A 21,721-nucleotide genomic window follows, 5' to 3' on the forward strand; every position below is an offset into this window, starting at 1 on the left:
GCAGGGCAAGAGCTAGTTTACAAATGGAACCATCAGCATGAAAACACTGTTTTGTTAATGTCAGAAGAAAATGAGTACTGGTACTCTGTGGTCATGATACTCTGTGGTTTGAGAATTTGTTGTCTGGCCTACAATTTAATAAATCAAATGCTATGGCTAAGAAACCAAATTTATTTTTAGTTCACTAATTTAGGCTCAAGCATACTATTCTGGTTTTGTCAGCTATTTTACTCAGTTTAATCAATACTACCTGCAATGCCAGAAGACAATAAGATACATAAAGCACCTAGCATAGTAGGTTCCCCAGCTGTCATTACTATTGCCTACCAGAACCTGGAAAATTATTCCTGGGTAAGGAAGCTCAACACTGCCATGCTGCATATAATTTTCAATTCTTCATTCAGTAAATTTAGAGATAGTCTCCCAACTCTAAAAACCAAATTTTTAAAAAATTAAAAGTTAATGAATCATAATAAAGCACCATAAAAATAATTTAAAAATTTACTCTAATTTTTAAGAACAAAAATGGAATCAATAGTATGTTCATTGCTGTCCTGTCAAATATACCAATAATCAAAATCAACCTCAAGATTTGAGAACATGTGGGAGTCAGTAAATCACACCTCCAAATTTCAACATAATATTAAACAACCAAAATAACAGTGAAAACTTCAAAGCATGAGTAACTTGTGGTATAATTTTAAGTTTTTAAAAAGCATAAAATTTTATATTATGATTATATCTTTGTAAAATATCTATGTCATTAAACCGAGAATAAAAATACCCCCCACTCAATAAAACAAAAATACAATGGGTTTGGGGAAATGGAGCTTTGCTTTACAAAATTCCTCTTATTATTATTTTTTAAACTTTAAAGACTACTGGAACTGAGAAGCCCAGGGGAAATAACTAGAGACTTTCTTAGAAAAAGCCAACTGAAAATGCCATTTGAATTAATCTTGTATGTCCTATGCACCATCTTACTTGGCTGTGAGGGAGAGGGATTAAAGTTAAATCACAAGTTTGAATCTGTAATTACTTTCTTTCTTTTAAAATTTTCTTTTATTTCTAAAGTCATAGGACCTTGATAACAAATTTAGAAAAACTATTGTCCTATAAATACAAGAAAGGATTATACTTAAAAAGAAAACGGTGGCTTATCCAATTTCTTTTACCATGCAGAAGTTTTAAAATTTTTTTTTTGAAAATTATCTTTTGTCAAACAATATATAGGCTATTTATTCTCTAATATTTCACTTGATTCTAAATATTATCTGATTAAAATAAGTAAAAATTCACTTTCAGCTAAAATACCCAAAAGATTTTTTTTTTATTTTTAGTCAATCCTACACTATCTTGTTTGCTTACTCAATAGTACTTTAAATAGAAATCTCTTCCAAAAGAATTATTAATAGCACTTCTCACTCTTCCCTTATACCTCCAGCTTCAATGTCAGGGGTTTAGAGAGGGCTGGACAGCCACAAACCCTGGAGGAACACAAAAACCAACCCTGTGTGTGACATGGTAGACTGCAGCTCTGGAAAAAGCCATGCAATTGTGAAACCAACTCTAAAACTATAGCTGAGCATCTGCAGAACCGAACCAAAGCAAACTCTCCCAACGGCCTCCCACCCGCCTTATGCCATGCTGTTTGGAAACCATTGCTCTGGTAACATCCCTGCCCTTTGGAAGTAAAATTAAAACATTTCATTGCATGCATGCCTCATCCAAACTGGCTGCCAAAGGGCCTGCATTGACTCCCTGGAATGATCTCATAAAATACTTCACATACGGAGCATCTAACTCAACAGTTTTCGTCTTAACAAAAGAGGAAATGCACTAGGCAAGCAGAAATGCTGATAAATACATGAAAGGATGTCCCATCACTGTGCATTGTATTGAAGAACAATCTCTCCCAGACGGACTTTCATCTGCAGGTATCAAAAAGACCCTTGGACTAACACTTGTGTGAAACATTCTTTCAATTGTAGTGAAAATTTGAGATGGCTATAACACAGTAAGGACCTTCAAGACTGTGTGCAGGAGTCCTGCCACATTTCTTAAAGCTTTCTGATGAAATACTATTTTCCCACTTATTCTCTAAAAGGATTGGCATTAACTCTATAGAAGACTAAAACTGAAATTCCCAATTGATACAGAGGCCAATTTTACACCAGAATTTTATCCTAAGAAACCGTGTAACTGTCCCACTGAAGACTTTTAAAAACAAAGAAATAAAAGTATAATAAAGAAATAATAGGAAAAAAAAAAAGGAAGAAGAAACTGTGTAACTGAAGTTCAATTCTAGATGCCATAAAACAAATTTTACCTTTTGTGGAATTTGTCATTTAAAAAAAAAACAAAACAAAAAACATTCTAAGAGTATACTACTGGCAATGCTGGTTATCCTGGCTGTTAAACAAGTCTGGGAAGATTCAAGGGTAAACATGGCATACTCCAGGGTCTTTTGCTCAGCACACTGGGTAACTTCAGCTCAGTCTCTTAATAGGCTACACAGCATAGGCTACACAATGCCTTAATATCCAGAGAGCCATCCCATCTCTGTTACCCATGTATTGTATGGCACTCACAAAAAGCCACTCTCCAAACTTTTTTGTGACCAGGGACGTATGACACTGTATCCTAGACTGTCTAAGGCTTGCTAGTCACTGAAGAATTTCATTTCAGATACACAACTCAGTAGCATGGAACCTTAAGGCCATGTGTGTTCTCTACCTGCTGCATCAGCATCACCTGGGAACTTGCTAGAAATGCAAATTTCTGGGCCCCATCCAAGACCTACTGACTCAGAAACTCTGGACTGAAAATCACTGAGTTAACAGGAAAACAGTATGTTCAATGTTGTGTTGTTAATTACCATTAAAGATGATTCAGTAATCAGCTGGATAATAATGATTTGGCCCAACTTCTCCAAAAAGTATTTGTCTTAATGATTTGTTTATATTAAATGATTTTGACTTAGAAAAACACGGAACTATTAAAACAAATACCAAGGACTACCTTGAAATCCAAGAGCCTTCTACCAGGCTGACACCAGGACGTCAAGCTGTCTGTGGCAAGCCACTAGGTTCTCTGCAAGTGATAAATTGGAGGAAATTACTGCTGACAGCTGCCATTCTCATTTTTAAGAAGAAGAAAAAGAAGAGATTACTCAAACTATTCTCTCGGCAGCTCATTAGCAAAAGTCCAACCTGTTTCTGTGAACTGGCCACGAATTTAAGCTTTAGCCACCAATGCAGCACTGAAGACTGCCAAACAGCTGGAAGAGCAACACACACAAAACAAAGAATCAGACACCTCTAACCTCATCAAAATTCTTCAGCCTTACCAAGAAGCTTCAGACACAGATTCTGGCAACCATATAACATACTGGGCTGCTCTAAGTACAAGTACACTAAGATGAAAGATTATTCTCCGATGATACAATAGCTTGCCTTGGACTATGGCTTACCTGAACTATTCCCTAGTTGTCTAGTGTATATAAAAGAATTGCAAAATAATGCCGGTTTTAACCCATTTTGTGCAGCTATGCTCAAGAAAACAAAATGTGATGTGTACAAATGCACGCAAGCTGTCTTGAAGGTAATTCAGGAATACTCTGCTTGGAGGCTCCAACCTCTGGGAACTGAAAAGATCATTACAGTTCTTTAAAATTCTGCATTTTAAATCTATATAGAAAATCACTAGTTTTATTCAGAAATTAAAATAAAATATTTAATTTTGCTCCCAAAGCAGTAGGCTTTCCAGTACTGTAACTGATGGCAGAAAAAGAAAGTGAGCAAGAGAGGTAGGCTGATGGCTACTTTAAGTAGCCAGCAAAAACCAGTCATATCCAGCATTGAAGTGAGGGCAGTGTAGTGGAATGCACATGGACAACAGGCCCACTCACCAAGGAAGGCTGTGGGTAAACCGCCTCAGGCCTACATGACAGACCACTAAAGGCCATCTACATGATGCTGACCACTAGTTTTAATATCTTTTAAAAATGTCTTATGTATTTTTTTTTTCCAAATTGAGATAGGGTCTCGCTATGTTGTCCAAGCTGGGCTTGAACTCCTGGCTTCAAGCAATTCTCCTATCTTAGCCTCCCAAGTAGCTGGGATTACAGGTGCATGCCACCACGACTTGGTATCTTTTTAAAGTTATAAAATTATATAGCTAGTGTTGGGCATGGTGGCTGACACCCATAATCCCAGCCTTTCAAGAGATTGAGGTGAGAGGATCACTTGAGGCAAGGAGTTTGAGATCAGTCTGGGCAACTTAGTGAGACCTCATCTCTACAAAAAAAAAAAAAAAAAAAAAAAATAGCCGGGTGTGGTGATACACACCTGTAATCCCAGCTACCTGGGAGGCTGAAGTGGGAGAATCACTTGAGCCCAGCAGTTCAAGGCTGCAGTGAGCTACGATTGTGCCACTGCACTCCAGCCTGGGCAACAGAGAGAGACCTTGTCTCTTAAAAAATAATAATTACATAACTAGTAAAATCTCAAACAGTAAATGAAGAACACTGATCTCAATTAGTAAGTGAAATAGATGCAGAACACAGACAAGTAAGAAATTCACTAAAATGACAGTTTTTTTTCTTTTCGGATGAGAAATCATGAGTGGGCTTTTTTGTTTGTTTTAACTAGAAAAAAAATTTTTTTTAAGTACAAAGGTCCTGACTAAAATAACAATATTTACTCTTGCCTGTTCAGCTTCATTCGATCCCTCTCAGGTCTAGCAGACAGGCAGGGAAGTCATGGGTCCCCCTATACAAGGAATGAGGAAGCATGTTTTTCCAAGTTCAGTGACTTGCCCTTGGCCACCACGTGGGCAGAGACAGGACTCAGACTCTAGCCCTACACAAGCAGGCCCTGCTTTCTCTCTGGTGGGTGCCCCTCTCCACCTGACGGTTAACCTGAGCTGTTTCCAAAGCTTCCAGGAGAACTGCTTGACACCAGGAGTTCAAGCCCAGCCTGGGCAACACAGCAAGTGAAACGGTGCCACTGGAGTCCTCCAGCAGGCGCAGCCAGGGACAAGGATTTTCATCCTAAATCACTAGCCGGGCCCCTGGGGTATATGAGTGAAGCTAAGAGCTCAGGATACAAGATCCCAGAAACATTTTTTTAATAATACTCTACGGGCTGATTAAATTACAGCTTTGTGTGATGGCACAGAGCCCAGACATTAGAAATCAGGTTGCTGTCTGAGAAAGAGCTTTGGGTAGAGTGAATTTTCAAGGTAATGGGAACAGGCAGTGAAGAGAGCCATGTGGCCAAGAGATCAAAAGGGCAACCTTCCTACATCAAAACAAGTTGCTACCTGGGCATCAGACTTTCCAGCTACATCTGCTGCTGCACACTGGCATCACCATCTAAGAAAACTAATGAACCATCGGATCTCAGGGTTAAGACAGACCTCAGAGGTGTACGAATACAGGGGCTTGTTTCATGCAATGTCAGATTTTTACACATACACAGAGGCCTGAATGATCTAGAAAGACTTCTGATGTCAAGACATGTCTCAATAAAGAAGGAATGTCTCCATAGCAAAAGAAAAATCTGGCTGGCCGTGGTTCACACCCATAATCCTAGCATTCTAGGAGGTTAAAGTGGAAGGATCACCTGAAGTCAGGAGTTTGAGACCAGCCTAAGGAAGAGTGAGATCCTGTCTCTACCTAAGATAAGGAAAAATTAGCCAGGTATGGTGGCGTGGGCCTGTAATCCCAGATACTGGGGAGGCTGAGGCAGGAGGATTGCTTGAGCCCAGAAATTTGAGGTTGCTGTGAAGTAGGCTTTGTCACAGCACTCCAGCCTGTGACAGAAGGAGATTCTGTCTCAAAAAAAAAAAAGGAAAAACCTCAAGCCCCACACTTTTTACCCTTCTTTCTCCTAAAAACCTAGTATTTCACTCCCCAAGCAAAAATGTGCATTCATCCATCCATCTCCTTTCTGCTTTCATTAAGACTATACTTCCACTTTATCTCAAAAAAGAGATTTTCAAGTAAATTTGCACCCCTCTCATACCACTGAAGACTGAGATGCAGAAATGTTGAGTAAAATCTAATCTCAACACAATATGAGCAAAGAATTAATTTGTAGCTCACCCCAAGTGGCAAGCCTTCTAATGGAAAACTGAAACCTTCAACGACTACCAGCTCTACTGTACTTGCAAATGGTTTTGGTATTTCCTTCAGGGCACAGCAGTAAAAGCTTCATAAGAATCTTGTATGCAAGGGCTCATCATTATACATATTTATGTGCTATAAAAAACTAATTTTATCATCCAGGGTAGGAAGCATGTAGACATCTCTCACAAAATAAGCTCGTTTATTTTGCTCACTAAAGCTCCTGCATAAAATAAGGGTAACCACTGGCTAGAAAGGAGTGACTGTGGCATCAATTATTTTAATTTCACTCAGGTGGGGGGGATACAGTTTTCGATCTAGCCGCTTGCTGTTTTGACAAATAGAGCGTTACCCAACATTTGTCCTGAAGCCAACTCTTGTCCTTTCTGAAGCACATACAATGCTAGAAACAAGGGCAAAAAAAGAAAGAAAAAAGAAAACCAGCAGCTCATTTAAACAGTCACCATCAAATGAACCATATCGAATTACTTCAAATAAAAATGTTAAACTAAGCATTATACAAAGGCAACCTATAAAACAACAGATTATAAAGTGTCAGAGTAAACTAGCCTCGCACAATCCAATGGTCAAAGTCAACATTTTTTAGAATCACTGCTTCGGCCAAACAGTGAGAGAAAAAGAAATCTTTCAAAGACATTAATATTGTCTCTTTAAAAAATATGCAACCCACTGCAGCACTGACCCTTTTAAAAGACTGTGTGCTATGCAAAAGAACACACTCTCAGTCAAGGACACACCTGGGTTACCCCTGCCTCTGCAACTCCTGGGACCCCAGACAGATGTCTCAGCTTTAAAATGGGGACACTGCCACCCGCCCGGTAACAGATGCCCTCAGAGATTATAGTCAATGCATAGTGGAAGGTATTAAATGGATAAGCTATTGGCAATAGTCTAGATTTCTTAGAGTACACTGCTAACCCTTGAAAATACAAATTAAACGCTAAATAGTCCTGGAAATAACTATTGCCCACTTGTTGCTGGCCAGGACCAATGCAAGGCTAGGAATACCTAAGAACACTGATTTTACTACCAACATGCCTACAGTGGGCTGAGTGGGGCCTCCAAAAAGATATGCCCACATTCGACTCCCTGGAACCTATGAATGTTGCTTCTTACTTGGAAAACGGGTGTTGGGAGATGTTGCTAAATTAAGGAGGAGGAGTGGAGGAGACTATGCTGCATTATGTAAGTGGCCCCCGATGCCATCACAGGTATCCTTATGAGAGACAGGCAGAGAGGGGAAGGACACACACACACACAGGAGGTGACGACAATGTGATCATGGGGGCAGAGACTGGAGCAATGTGGCCGCAGGTCAAGGAGTAGTGCCAGCAGCCACCAGCAGCCAGAGGAGACGAGGAGCAGATTCTTCCCCAAAGCCTCTGGAGGGACCTGGCTCTGTGGCTAACTTGATTTGGAACCTTTATTACCATAAAAAACCTGGTGTTTTAAGCCACCACACTTGCAGTAATTTGTTACAGTGGCCACAAGACACTAATACAATACCTTACCATGGAGGAGGCAAGCTGCTTAAATAGACATCCAGAGGTTGACTGATTTTTTTTTACCTCAACAAATTACTTTTTTATCATAATGATAAACAAGTTACTAAGCCAGAGGGAAATGTACTTTAAAGTAACCAGAGCAGACGCAGGCTAGAGCAGCTCAGCACGTGGACGGCCTCTGCAGTGCCCACAGGGCTGGCGTGCCAAGCAGAGGATGCTCCGTGGATGCCCTTTAAGGTTTCTTTAAAAACCAGCCTTTTGATGAGGCCACAGAAGCAGCTTACCTGATAAATCTTTTGGCAATCAAGGTGGCAAGGTAGAAATTATATAAGGCAATATCAACTTGAGGTGAGCACTCCCTTCCCTGAAGTTGTGGAAACAAGCACTAGTTCCCAGTCTTAAAAAACCAAACTAAAGGCTTAAGGATAATTTAATGTGCCCCAGCCTCACCTGTCTTTTATAATACTTTTATGAAAATCAGTGCACTCAAACCAAGCCAATATTTGGAGATATTTTTTATCACAGTACCTTGGGGGACCAAAAATGAAATGTACAAGACTCTGAGGCAAAATAAACAGCTTTGGTTAAAGTATGTGAGAATAAAATACACCTTGTGTATTAGGGAAAAACATATTTTATAAACTAGGGAAAAACTGGCTTCAGGCCTTCTGGACTCTGGGAGGCTGCTCTGAGCATCACAGGGCTATGATTTTACTTCCCTGGCCCCTGACTCCAAAATTAGCATAATCTGGAAGAGGTTGAAAATGGACTCCATTTTTATTAAAAGGCTCATTAGGCTCTTTATGATTAAAGGGTAATAACCACCACAGCACCAGAGTCCATGTTTAGCCAGTTTATTATGAGTTACGCTCCCTATCCAGGGTTCAAGGTCCATTCTTGGTAAAAGCTAAGAGGCAGTGGACATCATATTTTAAAAGATTTGTGTTACTTCTTTACTCAAGCACCATTAATATAAAATTAAAGGATAACTACTATGAAGTTCTTGGGAAAGCCAGCCAACAGGAAAGGAGGATCTCACAGTCACCGCTGCTATTAATCTGCCTCCATCCCACCCACCCTGACCTCAGTTCTGGCATCACCAGGGATTTTGGGGGAAGGGATGTGGACGGCACATGGGGAGGCCTGCTCCACTCTGCACCACAAATCACATTGCGTCCCCAGAATCGTAAGTCTCCATGCACGTGGGTGCAACTAACACACAGAGCAGATTATTTTCTTCTCATTCACAACCAACTTCACAGCCAGACCTTTAAAATTAAGATACAGAGACAACTATGAAGGGTTTTCTTAAGTTGCTATTCTCTGTAAAAAAAAAGATTTTATTGGCATTATTTATTTGTGCCTCTTTGCTCCTGTCAACATACAGAGACTGCCACCCGAGGGTACTCAGCTAAGTAAACATGGCCAGTTTGTTTCTCTACCACTGCCCTGTAAAAAAATGAAAAGCCAGATTGATGTGATTTTCTTGAAGTTCATGGTGGTGTAAGTCACAGTAACCATGACACACTCTGCATACTTACGGCTTGCCACATTCTACGCTAGGCAGACTTATCAAAGGTGCTGCCCGACAAGGTGGAGATTTATTACCTCCACTTCACGATGTAGAAACCTATGCATGTGTAGCCCTGGGGTGATGTGAACCCAGCGGCCCCACCCCGAGGCCTCTGCTCTTTCCCTCATACCCATTATTTCACTTCTAAGCCGCCTCAGTTGAGACAGCTGCAGAACGATGATCTATGTATCTTAACATTTCTGTGCCCAACTAGCCCAAACATAAATAGCAATACAATCACAAAAGAAAAATGCTCCAGGCGATTCCAAAATATCAATAGTTTTGATTAAAATCTCACCGAAACGAGTTGTTCCAAAAGAAATAGCTCATAAAACAACAAATTCATAGAGACAGATACATTAGAGGTCAATAGGGGCTGAGGGGAATGGGGAGATGGGCAGTTACAGCTTGATGGTTGCGGAGTTTCTGTTTGGGGTGATGAAAAAGTTCTGGAAGTAAATAGTGGTGATGGTTGCAAGATATTGTAAATGTAATTAATGTCACTGAAGTGCACACTTAGAAGTAGTTAATATGGTCCTTAGCACACCCAGGGCATTTAAAAAAAACCCCCAAAACAAAGGTCAGGTGTGGTGGATCATGCCTGTAATCCTAGCACTCTGGGAGGTCAGGAGTTCAAGACCAGACTGAGCAAGAGCAAGAGCCTCTCTACAAAAAATAGAAAAATGAGTTAGCTGGGCATGTGGCCCAGAGTCTTGGGAGGCCAAGGCAAGGAGGATCGCTTGAACCCAGGGGTTTGAGGTTGCAATGAGCTGTGATGACGCCACTGCACTCAAGACCCTATCTAAAAAAAAACAAAACAATGGTTTGTGACCAGTTTGGGCAACACAGTGAGAGTCTCTAAAAAAAATTAAAATTAAAAATTAAAAAAAAAATAGTTCAAAAGACAAAACTTGTTATATATATTTTACAATATTTTAAAAATTATGTAATATGCCAAAACCACTGAATTATAAACTCTAAATGGGTGAACTGTATATGTATTTATATCTCAATAAGGCAGTTTTTTAAAAAAGGAAAGAAATAGCTTCTAATGGGTCATTTAGTAGATGCTATTTCTTTACTTCCCTCTTCTACTAAAAATCTACAAGTCAAAAATGTGACACAGCACAAAGACTAAGAACTAATCACATGCTTCAAAGGGGAAAAACAAACAAAAAAAGAAAATACATACAAATCTTAGAAGGTTATACTCTTACAAGTTTGTTTTTTTTTTTTGGTTTCCCCACTATGCTCCGTTTCTGGTCAAAGCTGGTAATTCAACACAAAGTCCTACTTAAAGTGTGTCTACAGCACAAAAGGTATGATCACATAGGATTTTCTATGAAAACAAAACAGCCCTCCTTTTGCTCCTAGCATCTAGTCAGAGAAGCTGTCTCATAGCATAAATGTCACTATGGCAGTGACAAGTTGACTGAGGCCCAGGATGTGCCAGGCACTGTGCATTTTACATATATGCTCTCATTTCACTCTCACGACAACCCTATCAAATGGGTTCTAAGTCCTCAATTTATAGATGAGGAAGCTGAGGCACAGAGAGGGTAAGTAACTGGCCCAAGATCACACAGGCAACAAGGAGTAGAGCTGCGATCCAACTGCACTATACGACAACACAGTAACCTGAAGTGAAGCAATTCTACTGGAGAAATCAATCAAATGGCTTTAAAAGTTTTAAATTCAAATAGGAAAGCAATCCTGTGGAGTGTTGTGATTACCAACAGTACAAACTGTGTTCTGCGTCGTGTTTATGTTGGGAAGCTGGAAGTCCCAGGGAGAAGGGAGGGGGAATTACTGTGGTTTTCATTTATGCCGCTCTTCTGTAGGAGGGCAGGACAGGCAGGACAGGAGAAGTTAAGCCAGGGCTTCCCTGCAGGTGATCAGGCAACACCCTCTGGAGAGACAAGGTGGGGTGGGAGAGACCCGTGGGGTCCACTAACAACCCGCTAGTGACCTTGCATAGCGACCTTGCAGACCATGCTGCGGGGCAGGAATGGCAGCTGCACTAGAGACTGGAAAATAAAGAGCTGCTCTGTCCATCACCAGACAGAGGGCTAGGAAAAAAATCTTTTTTTTTTTTTTTTGTCACCAAAAACAAGTTGACATTGGGAAGAAATCTTTAACTCTTCAGTGTAAAATCTCTCTGATATTAAATATCAAGCACATGTATATTACAAGAAAAACCCAATCTGTTGCCTGCACATGATGGCTTTCCATGCAGGAACAGGAGAAAACACTGGTGTGCTTATTTCGGGCACCACAGGATTCCTCTCCCCTCTGTACTGTTATAGAAACCCTTGCAACCTTCCATAAATTGCTGCATTATATTCCTTTCAAAAACAAAACCTTTACAAACGCTCCAAATCAAAACAATCTTGCTTCCCTCATGTGCCAATCCAACACAACCATCATCTGATTTTCTATAAGCAAATGCTAAGAGGCAGCCACTAGCAAAAGTAGACACCTCACATTTGCGGCCACTGCACTCCAAGTTTGTGTCCACATGATAATAAACTTTCTTTTATACCCTTAAACTAAAAACACAAAATACATTCTACTACCTCCTCTACTTTTACTGAATCTCCTAGCATGTTAACATCTGCATATATTTTTCATTATTATTTTTCTCTTAATTAACAAATAAAAATTGTTTTTATGATATACAACATTCTGTTTCAAAATATTAATATGTATAGATTGTGGAATGGCTATATCAACCTAATTAACATACACATTACCTCATATACTTTTTTTGTGGTGAAAATGCTAAAAACCTACTCCCTCAGCAATATTCAAGTATACAACACACTGTTATTAACTATAGCCACAATGTTGTACAATCGAGCTCTTGAATTTATTCCTTACTGAAATTTTGTATCCTTTCACCAACATCTTCCCCAACCCTCCCCACCTTACATTTCAATAAAGGAAAATAATATATACTGGTCCGCTAAGTTCTAGGAATGATTAAAGTCCTTTTAGATCTCATGCAATCCTTATAACCTCCATGGAAAGCGAATATTTTTATCCACATTTTACAGAGGAAACAATTTGTCCAAGAACATGTCACTCCTTGTTATGGCTTGTTCTCCTCAGTAGCTCAGAAAGAACATACAGCAATGTCATCCCAGGAAGAACTAGCTTTCCAGCAGAATCCTGTGCAGACTCAGAATAAGGCAGCAGCCCCCTACGGTAAACTGCAGGCTCCTACCTCTCCCTTTTAAATTCCATCACTACAGAGAATAGCCAAAATAAGAGACTGGCTCATTTCCCTCCTAAGAACTGAGGTAACTGGAAAATAATCTTCCCAAAAAAACCTTCATAAAAGGTTATCTACATGCACATCCAAGGTGTCTTGCAGAAACAGAAGACTGTTAAAACATAAGGCAAAAGTCTGATTTTATGCTTTCTGTGGTACAATAAAAAGTAAAAGCAGAGAGTATTTTTAGCTCTTTCCAGCATAAAAGGATTTGACCAAAGGATCTTAAGTCTGGTTTTCCATGCATTGATTAAAACTGACCAAGGTTATGAAATAAGGTAAATCATTTCCTGAACAGAGAGCCTCCAACATAAATGAAGAGCACATTCCACACAGCCTATCATTAGCAGTGGTCTGATCCTGATTTCCAGGGCTCAATCGTCTTATGACTTTTGTTCTGATGCCAACAAAGCAAGTAGGTCTATGGGAGATGTGTAGGCCTAGGCCACAAAAAAGACAAAATGGCACCAAGCAAAACCGTCATGGGAGCGTCTTCTAAACCAGTATGGCTTAGAAAACACCTTATATTACATTTGGTCTCTGAATACTGCTCCAACACCAGCTGTCTCAGGATTTTCTCAATAGTTGACTCCATAAAGCTTCCCAAAAAGGCATAACTGAGGCTGCTAAATGCTATTATAATTTAGAATAATGCAGAAATCAAGAGTTTATTTCCCCTCAAGGTATACTTTTCAAACATTAAATCTGGTTAAGAGCAGAATAAAATATTACTTGCATATGTGGGCAGTTTGATGTCCATCCAAATTTATGTTAGGACTATGCATGTTTGGTAAAGCTTACATTTAGAAAAGCCTGGTGTTAGAAATTAGCCTTCAGAAAAATTTACATATTTTTCTAAAATCATCAGCTTGAGATAATGTCGGAGGGAACTGTTGGACATTTTTCTACAAGGAAAATCTTGAAAAATGACCAAAATCAAGGTTTAATGTCATAAATCACACCTGAAAGTAAGTAAGACAAGGTCAATATTAATGCAGAAAGAAATGTCAAAAGAAGCAATTGCGGCCGGGCGAGGTGGCTCATGTCTGTAATCCTAGCACTCTGGGAGGCCCAGATCGCTCAAGGTCAGGAGTTCGAAACCAGCCTGAGCAAGAGTGAGACCGTGTCTCTACTAAAAATAGAAACAAATTAATTGGCCAACTAAAAATATATAGAAAAAATTAGCTGGGCATGGTGACACATGCCTGTAGTCCCAGCTACTCGGGAGGCTGAGGCAGCAGGATCGCTTGAGCCCAGGAGTTTGAGGTTGCTGTGAGATAGGCGGACGCCACGGCATTCTACCCAGGCAACAGAGTGAGACTCTGTCTCACAAAAAAAAAAAAAAAAAAAAAAAAAGAAGCAATTGCTTTCCCCACTTTCTAAATGGGTTAAGAATGGATGCCTGCACTTGACCAAGTTATTCCAATACAATGTAACAAAAACAGTTCTTATGCTGCTTTCCAAATCTTGGGGAAATTTTTTCCCTTCTAAGATGAAGAAAATATTCTTCCTTTACAGATAGGGAAAAAATAGACTAAAAAAAAAAAATGAAGATAGGTAGGAATATTATTATGCCCATTTTACAGATGAGGAGACCAAGGTGGCCTTCCTGTCTGTCATCTCTCCTGTGTGCTACCTAGGCTTCACTCAAACCTCTCTCTTCTCCCTTCACCATAAGCCTCTATTTTCCTGGCCACTTCCACATCACAGTCCAGACTGCTTCCCACCAACATGCCTGTCCTACTGCCGTTCCCCTTCCCGGGAATATGATCCCTAGAAAGGACAGGTGGGACGAGCAACATTCTAGCAGCTTATGGGGAGATATTTTCTTTGCCCTCTCCTTAACTTTTTAAAATCTCATCCATATGTTCAAGCCAGCGGTCCCCAAGCTTTTGGCACCAGGGACTGGTTTCATGGAAGACAATTTTTCCACGGATGGGGAGTGAGGGAATGGGGACGATTTGGAGATGATTCAAGCACATTCAAGTTTTTATCAGTACTCAGTTTTTTATTAGTTTTTCAAGTAAAATTCTTACACTGTAAAGAAGGCATCTGGCATTGTTGTTTTAGATATTTACAAATGAATCAACACCTTCCAGGTGAAAAATACTGTTGAACAATGAATTTAACATCAAGCACATAAAAATGTAAGAAAAGGCCGTAATTTAGAAACATATTTAGTGTCACCTGTGTATTCTATGGTCTGTGGTATAAGCTGTATTTCCAAAGATAAACACTGCACCCATAAATAAGAGCTAAGAGCTAAGAAAAGCCTTTTATACCCTTAAGGAACTGGATACACAGCAAGGACTCAGTGGTTGGCAGAATTAATTTTCCATACAGAAAAATTCTATTTTATTTCCAATATATACCACACTGTTAATCCAGTCCTCTTTGAAAGATGTTTTGAAAGTCATACACACCTACCTCTGAACTTTTATGGAAAACAAGACCAAATATTTAAAAAAAAAAAAAAAGAGCAGTAGCAGCCACAGTATGATAAAATTCACTAACTTGGAACCTGCAGGAATTCAGATATTTGGTATTAACATCTGTCTCTGCAGTATGCCACCTAAGCACAAGCATTGTGCTCTTAGCATTTATACAGACATCTTAAGGAGACAGTATAATATTCTTACCCTGTGAGGCAATAACAGGTTTGTAAAGTGCTGCATATAATATGAGTACCCAACTCAACACTGAAATAATTATTTTTTCCAGTGGTTGTGGTTGATGTGGGATGCCTAGTTCCATGTGGCTCACGCAGAATTAGTACAGCAGTCCCCAACCTTTTTGGTACCAGGGAACAGTTTCACAGAACACAATTTTCAACAGACCAGGGGAGAGGGGGTTGGGGGTGGGGAGGGTGTGGTGCAGGGAGGGGAGGACAGTTTCGGGATGATTCAAGCACATTACATTTATTGTGCAGTCAGACCTCTCTGCTAATGATCATCTGTATTTGCAGCCACTCACCAACGCTAGCATCACCGCCTCAGCTCCACCTCAGATCATCAGGCATCAGATCCTCACAAGGAGCTGCAACCTAGATCCCTCGCACGCACAGTTTACAGTAGGGTTCGCGCTCCTATGAGAATCTAAAGTCATCACTGATCTGAAGGTGATACAAGCAATGGGGAGCAGGTGCAAATAGAGATGAAAGGCTTCCCTTGCTTGCCTGCTACTCACCTCCTGCTGTATGGCCCAGTTCCTAACAGGCCACAGATCCTATACCAGTCTTAGTCTGTGGCCCAGGGGTTGGGGACCATGGTCCTAGAACCAACCCTGCCTTGAAGCTCGGGTAAAGATGAAGATTGGGGTTTTGGCACAGAGCCATCCTGTGGCCTGTTTGAGGATCACATCCCTAATTTTAGTCTCATCTTTGCCAAGCAAACCCAAACCACACTGTAGAGTAATAACCTTGAGATTCTTTAAAAATGGTCTGAAGACTCCGCCCTAAACCCCATCAATTTGTCATGTCAATGAAGACACACAAGCAAGCCTTTACTCCATTAGGTCCATTGAGATAACAGCTCAGGATGCAACAACGATCAAAATTTCATAGTTTCTTAAAAGCTATTTATACAACCGACATCTACTTAAAACCATATTATTTAATCAGAAAATAATGCAAGCATAAATAATAATCTCACATGTTACATTTGTCAGGGGTTAGGTTGAACCATACACACATACATCTCCGTTATAGGAAATTTAAATGCCAAAACCACCACTTCTTTTTCTTGGAAGAGACGGACTAGCTCTGGTAATGTTTTCTTTTCTTTCTTTTTTTTAAGCCAGTATTTTAAAATAAATTATTTCCCCAAAGGTCAATTTCTATTTTCAAAAAAACATCTGAGTCACTAGAGATAAGAAATATTTTATCTAAAGATGCACTACAGCTCCCAATCATTCCAAATGGGCATCCCAAGATACTGAGCTCATGAGAGAACTTGGGGATTTGGACCCTTTGGTTACTTACTTGTTAAAAAAAGGTTCAATGAGTTTTGATCTGGCAGACACATGAATTTTTGGAGGACTGAGAAAGGAACCTAATGAAGAAAAGAAGCAGGGTATTATACATAGTCATGTAGACAAAGCTGAAAGATCAGACAAAAATATATTTAAAGCAGCAGTATAGTTCAGCAAGGGTAAAAAGGTATTCTTGCTGGCCAAGTACCACACCACAGGTGTCCATGATTCTTCCCTGCCTGTCCCTCAACCCCAGCTCCTCCAACTCCTACCTCAAAACTCTCTCACTTCTAACTGGATGAGTGATTCCTAGGGTAACAGTAGTGCTACAGAATGAATGTTTGTACCCCTAAAATTCATGTTGAAGCCTAATTCCCAACATGATGGTATTTGGAGGTGAGACCTTTGGGAGATAATTAGGTCATGAGGGTAGAGACCTCATGAAAGGGGTGTGTGCCCTTATAAGACAAGACAGGAGACCTTCCTCTTTCTCTGTTCTCCGCCACACGAAGATTCAAAGAAAAGATGGCCATCTGCAAACCAGAAAGTGGGCTCTCACCGGACACTGGATATGCCAGCAACTTGATCTTATACTTCCCAGCCTCCGTAGCTGTGAGAAATAAATGCCTGTTGTTTAACCCCTCAGTCTATGGTAATTTGTTACAGCAGCCTGAGCTAAGACAGGGAGACGGGTAAGATTCACTCTAGACCACTGTGTGTTTGACAGAAGCACGTGTAGTGCGTACCTAGGTAATTTGCCATGGAGATGAAGCACAGTCCTGTGATATAAGCATCATAGCCTGCCTCGTGGAGCTGTTCAGAAGCTGTGTCATAACTTGGAAAACCTTCTGCACTTTCTAAAGAGAAAAAGGAAAAAAAAGTTTTTCCCAGGACATCACAAAGCACATTACCCTACCAAATCCAAATTGCATTACTATGTGCTACAAAAATATCCTAAATAAACATAAAAAAAGCTATCTATTTCTAATTTTCTCCAGATAAGACCTTACAATACAAGATAATTACAGTCACTGAAAATGAGGGCCTTGGTCTAGATTAGAGAAATGCCTCGGTTACATTACCAAAGGCTCAGCTGTGAGCTTCTTGTCCCACCTTGGTGGGTGCTATTTATGATCATGCACACGATTCTGCGTAACTCACTCTATGACAATTGTTCCTCTCCTGATTACCTTCTAAGGTACAGAAAAGGAAATTCTTCCCTTACATATGATGATAACATCAAGACACAACAGATAATTGAGAGTAAAGATTACTCAGCATGGACTCTGGAGCAAAGCTCTTACCTAGTGCTTGGTACATGGTAAACGCTCAGAAATTACTATCTATCAATACACAAAAAATCCCAAAAGATTCCAATTCAATATCGATAGCTCAAATTCAATATTGTCCCCTACTATGTTTCCAAGCTTAGAAATCTAAAGAAGACATTGCAACTCCAAAAACAGATCAGAACTTGCTGATATGCTGCCCTGGGATCATGGAGCAGTGGTCTTTTCATAGCAAAGACCATTTATAACATGATTCTTCTGTCAAATTAATAAACACAGATGGGAGGGGATGAAGTCTGAGAGGAATGACCTGCTACAGACTAAATTCTCTATCAGATACCAGAATTTTATACGGCAATAGTAGGATAAAACTGTAAACTCATAAATAATTATTTCTTAGAACACTCTCGAAATGAAGGTCAAGCAGGCTACTACGACACAGAATCAAAAGCATGAATGAAAATTAACGAAGAAAAGGCTGTAACTTTTTATGTCAGTATCACGCTCTTTAAGCAAAAATTCCTTAATCTCTATAAGTACTACATATTGGACTTCAAACTTTAAAAAGAAAAAATCTTTTAACACAGTAGCCACCTAAGTAATAGCTTCTACTCTATCACCAGCTGAAATACATTATTTCCAAAATCAATTATTTCCATTATATTGTTATAGAAAAGGTGTAGGTTTTCTTGTCTTCCCCTCACCATCCCTTTTCTTAATTCCTTTCCTGAACTATTACCCAGAAAGGGAAGCAAATAACTATAATCTTGGCTGCTTTAATACCTTGCATTATCAATTTTTAAGCCATTAGCCCTATTATCAATGTCTTTAGAAGTTTTCAGGCTACCGCTAATGGAATGCTAATTACAGTATCAGCAGCACAATTAGGCTAACAAGACCAAGGAAGTAGCACCTGGAAGGCTCACCAAATACCTGGGTAGTGGCCAGATTTTGCAAAACACTTCTAGCCCACAAGAAAACATTCCTCCTGACTGCTGGTTTTCCTCAATGCTGCTGTTTTCACTCTCTAAGCCAGATCAAAAGGAGGCAGGGATGGGGACTTTCCTTAATCCCATCTGTAAACCAAGTTTTTAGGCTTTTCTGAGACAGAAAATGTATTTTCATTCTAATGCCCCCCCTGCCCCCCCACACACAATTAATCACCAACTCTTTGTCTCTGCTCAAACAATGCTCCAAAGAAAAGAAAGGACAAAGTTTTGGGAGAATTCCAAGCCATCAGGAAATAAAAGCCTTGAAGCTTTAATTGCTAAAATTCACAATGAATGGCTACCCAACTCTATTAACATAAAATACATGTAGAATATCATTTTTATTCAGAAAACAGTAATTCAACACAGAGCATAAGCAAGTTAGACAAAATCTATAAATGTGCAACATAGTTTCTAGAGCTATTTCACTTTTCTTCTACAATATACATCAATAATTACCACAAAGAGTTTAGGGGTTTTCAGGTTTGTTTAATAGTCTTACCAACTTTAGGAGGGTTGAAAGGTGTCTCTTTTAACCGCTTTTCTAATTCTGCAAGGGATGTGTTGTTAATGATATCCTGCGAACCAGGAAGCAGAGAATTATGAGACTTCATCATCTCAGTGCAATATATAATAAAGAGATTCACTGTCAGGACAAAAAAAAAAAAAAAAATCTAGTACTGCCCCCTAGTGTTTTTTAAAGAAACATAGATGTCATCATTTATTCAGTGTGAAGGAGAAGCAGCAAGTTTAATTTTCACTATATGGAAAGTATAACCAAATGAAAGGTTTTTACAGACACATTAAATACCTGCAGACCTCTTGCCAGAAGGCTATACTGTTCTGGCGTTCATTTCACTCAGTTTTTTTTTTTTGAGACAGTCTCGCTTTGTGGCCCAGGCTAGAGTGAGTGCCGTGGCGTCAGCCTAGCTCACAGCAACCTCAAACTCCTGGCTCAAGCAATCCTCCTGCCTCAGCCTCCCAAGTAGCTGGGACTACAGGCATTCGCCACCATGCCCGACTAATTTTTTGTATATATATTAGTTGGCCAATTAATTTCTTTCTATTTATAGTAGAGACAGGGTCTCGCTCTTGTTCAGGCTGGTTTCGAACTCCTGACCTCGAGCAATCCGCCCGCCTCGGCCTCCCAGAGAGCTAGGATTACAGGCGTGAGCCACCGCACCCGGCCGTTTCACTCAGTTTTATAAAGTCGCTTCACAAAGTAGCAAATGATTATACCTTTACTTGAATTTTCTTGATTAGAAAATACAAAATATATAAAATAAGGAAAAGAAAAAAAAAGAGGAAGAACTGTGTGCATGTGTAACCTATTAAAACATAAGTTATATGTTTTAATATTAAAAACTTACATTCAAAAAGAATAAAGAAGAATAAATACACATTATTGTACCACCCAAAGACACCTGCTATCACATTTTGATATATTTATTTCTGGTCTTTTCCCAATTTTTTTCCTCTATCCTTCTTTCTTTCTTGTTCTTCTTTTTTTTATTTTTTTTGATGAATTTGAAATGACATTTAAATAGACCAGAATCCAAAAGCTCTTGGCAGCAATTCAGAAATTTTCAAAATGTAGCCGATTAGTGATAGTTAAAATTTAAATAATACCTTAAAAGGTTGTGTGCTGGCCATCAATTTAGTATCCAAGAGTCTAAAAACAACAACAAAAAATTTTTAATAAAGTAAACAAAATGTATACCAATGTTCAAAATGTTTTTACTCAAATACATACTTACCACATCATACATACGTAAAACACAAAATATTTAACACATAAAATACTTAAAGGTGGAAGGAGGAACTACACACATGAACCGTTTTGAGCCTAGCACTGGCATCCTTGCTACATTAGGCTAGGGACTCAGTCTCACGACCGGGGACTTCATCAAGTAGCTGCGGGAGAGATCACGCTCTGATGCACAAATTCCAGATTCACTTAGACCCTTAGAAAGTGTGGGCTATGTCAATCTCAAGAGTAAGTCAAAACTCCTTACATGTTTTTACATGGTTCCAATACTGCTGCAGGTCCAACATTACCAAACTCTTACTATCCACTGCTACCACCCTGGTTCGTATGCTCCCCGTTCTTGTGGAGGACAAAATCTGCATTCAGTAAGTTTCAGGCTGTAATTGTTATATTTTGCTATTCTATTTCAGAGATCAAAAATGCCAAAGAGAGAGAGAGAAAGAGAGAGGGACTAATATGAAAACTCTATTTCTCTATTTTTTCCATGTAATTGTGAACACTCTGGAAAACAGGACAGAAATAGTCCTGCCCAAAGAGCAACTGCTAGGCCACCATGTCTGTCCTTCTTCAATGGGTCCTAAAACACAGACCTTTGTTCTATAGGCACCACATGGCTGACATGAGATCAGACATGTGACATATCAGAACTAACATGCAATATTAACCGTGGAAACCACTAACACAAAAAAGGCATTGACTTAAAGTGGAAGAAAAAAGAATCTCCAGCCAGACAGTTCTTGACTGACTAGAGTACTCTGAATTGAACACTTCAATAGTTACAAGGTACATTCTACATTCAAGACAGACAAGAGCCATCTCAAGGAAGCTTCACCAGTGCTTCAGACAGGAAGATGTGGAATTAAAAAAAAAAGGAGTCGCTGTCTACTTTTACTCTCAGCTGAAACTTTGATTTTTAATAGGATAACAAAACTAATCATGAATTTTAAAAGCAAACCATCACAAAGTTTGGAGATATTAAATAATTTCCAGGCTTATATGAACTGGATTCTAATCATGACCTAATGGTTTTAACAAATTACTATATACCTATCTACATTGTATATGTCACAATGACTGTTTTAAATGAAAGACAAATCCTCAAAGACAGCTTACCTGGGGAAAACACATGTTGTCATCTCTTTAAATTCATTTAAGTCCTAAAAAGCCAAGAGAACGATTTGTTACAATTTTCCTACTATGCTC

The 21,721-nt window shown here is 39.4% G+C and overlaps 1 protein-coding gene across 1 annotated transcript in view; it reads right to left on the bottom strand.

Annotated features, from left to right (window-relative positions):
* The window catches only part of PARN (poly(A)-specific ribonuclease), a 135,528-nt gene that overhangs the window by 84,246 nt on the left and 29,561 nt on the right, over positions 1 to 21,721 (bottom strand). Inside the window, exons 14-18 of the mRNA XM_012736094.3 lie at positions 21,632 to 21,675; positions 20,380 to 20,422; positions 19,253 to 19,328; positions 17,219 to 17,329; positions 16,483 to 16,552 (exon numbers count right to left, since the gene is read on the bottom strand). Coding sequence (XP_012591548.1) covers positions 16,483 to 16,552; positions 17,219 to 17,329; positions 19,253 to 19,328; positions 20,380 to 20,422; positions 21,632 to 21,675 — 344 coding nt within the window. The remainder of the gene's footprint in view (positions 1 to 16,482; positions 16,553 to 17,218; positions 17,330 to 19,252; positions 19,329 to 20,379; positions 20,423 to 21,631; positions 21,676 to 21,721) is intronic.

This window comes from Microcebus murinus, chromosome 19 (genome assembly GCF_040939455.1).
Source record: "Microcebus murinus isolate Inina chromosome 19, M.murinus_Inina_mat1.0, whole genome shotgun sequence".
NCBI classification, from domain to species: Eukaryota; Metazoa; Chordata; class Mammalia; order Primates; family Cheirogaleidae; genus Microcebus; species Microcebus murinus.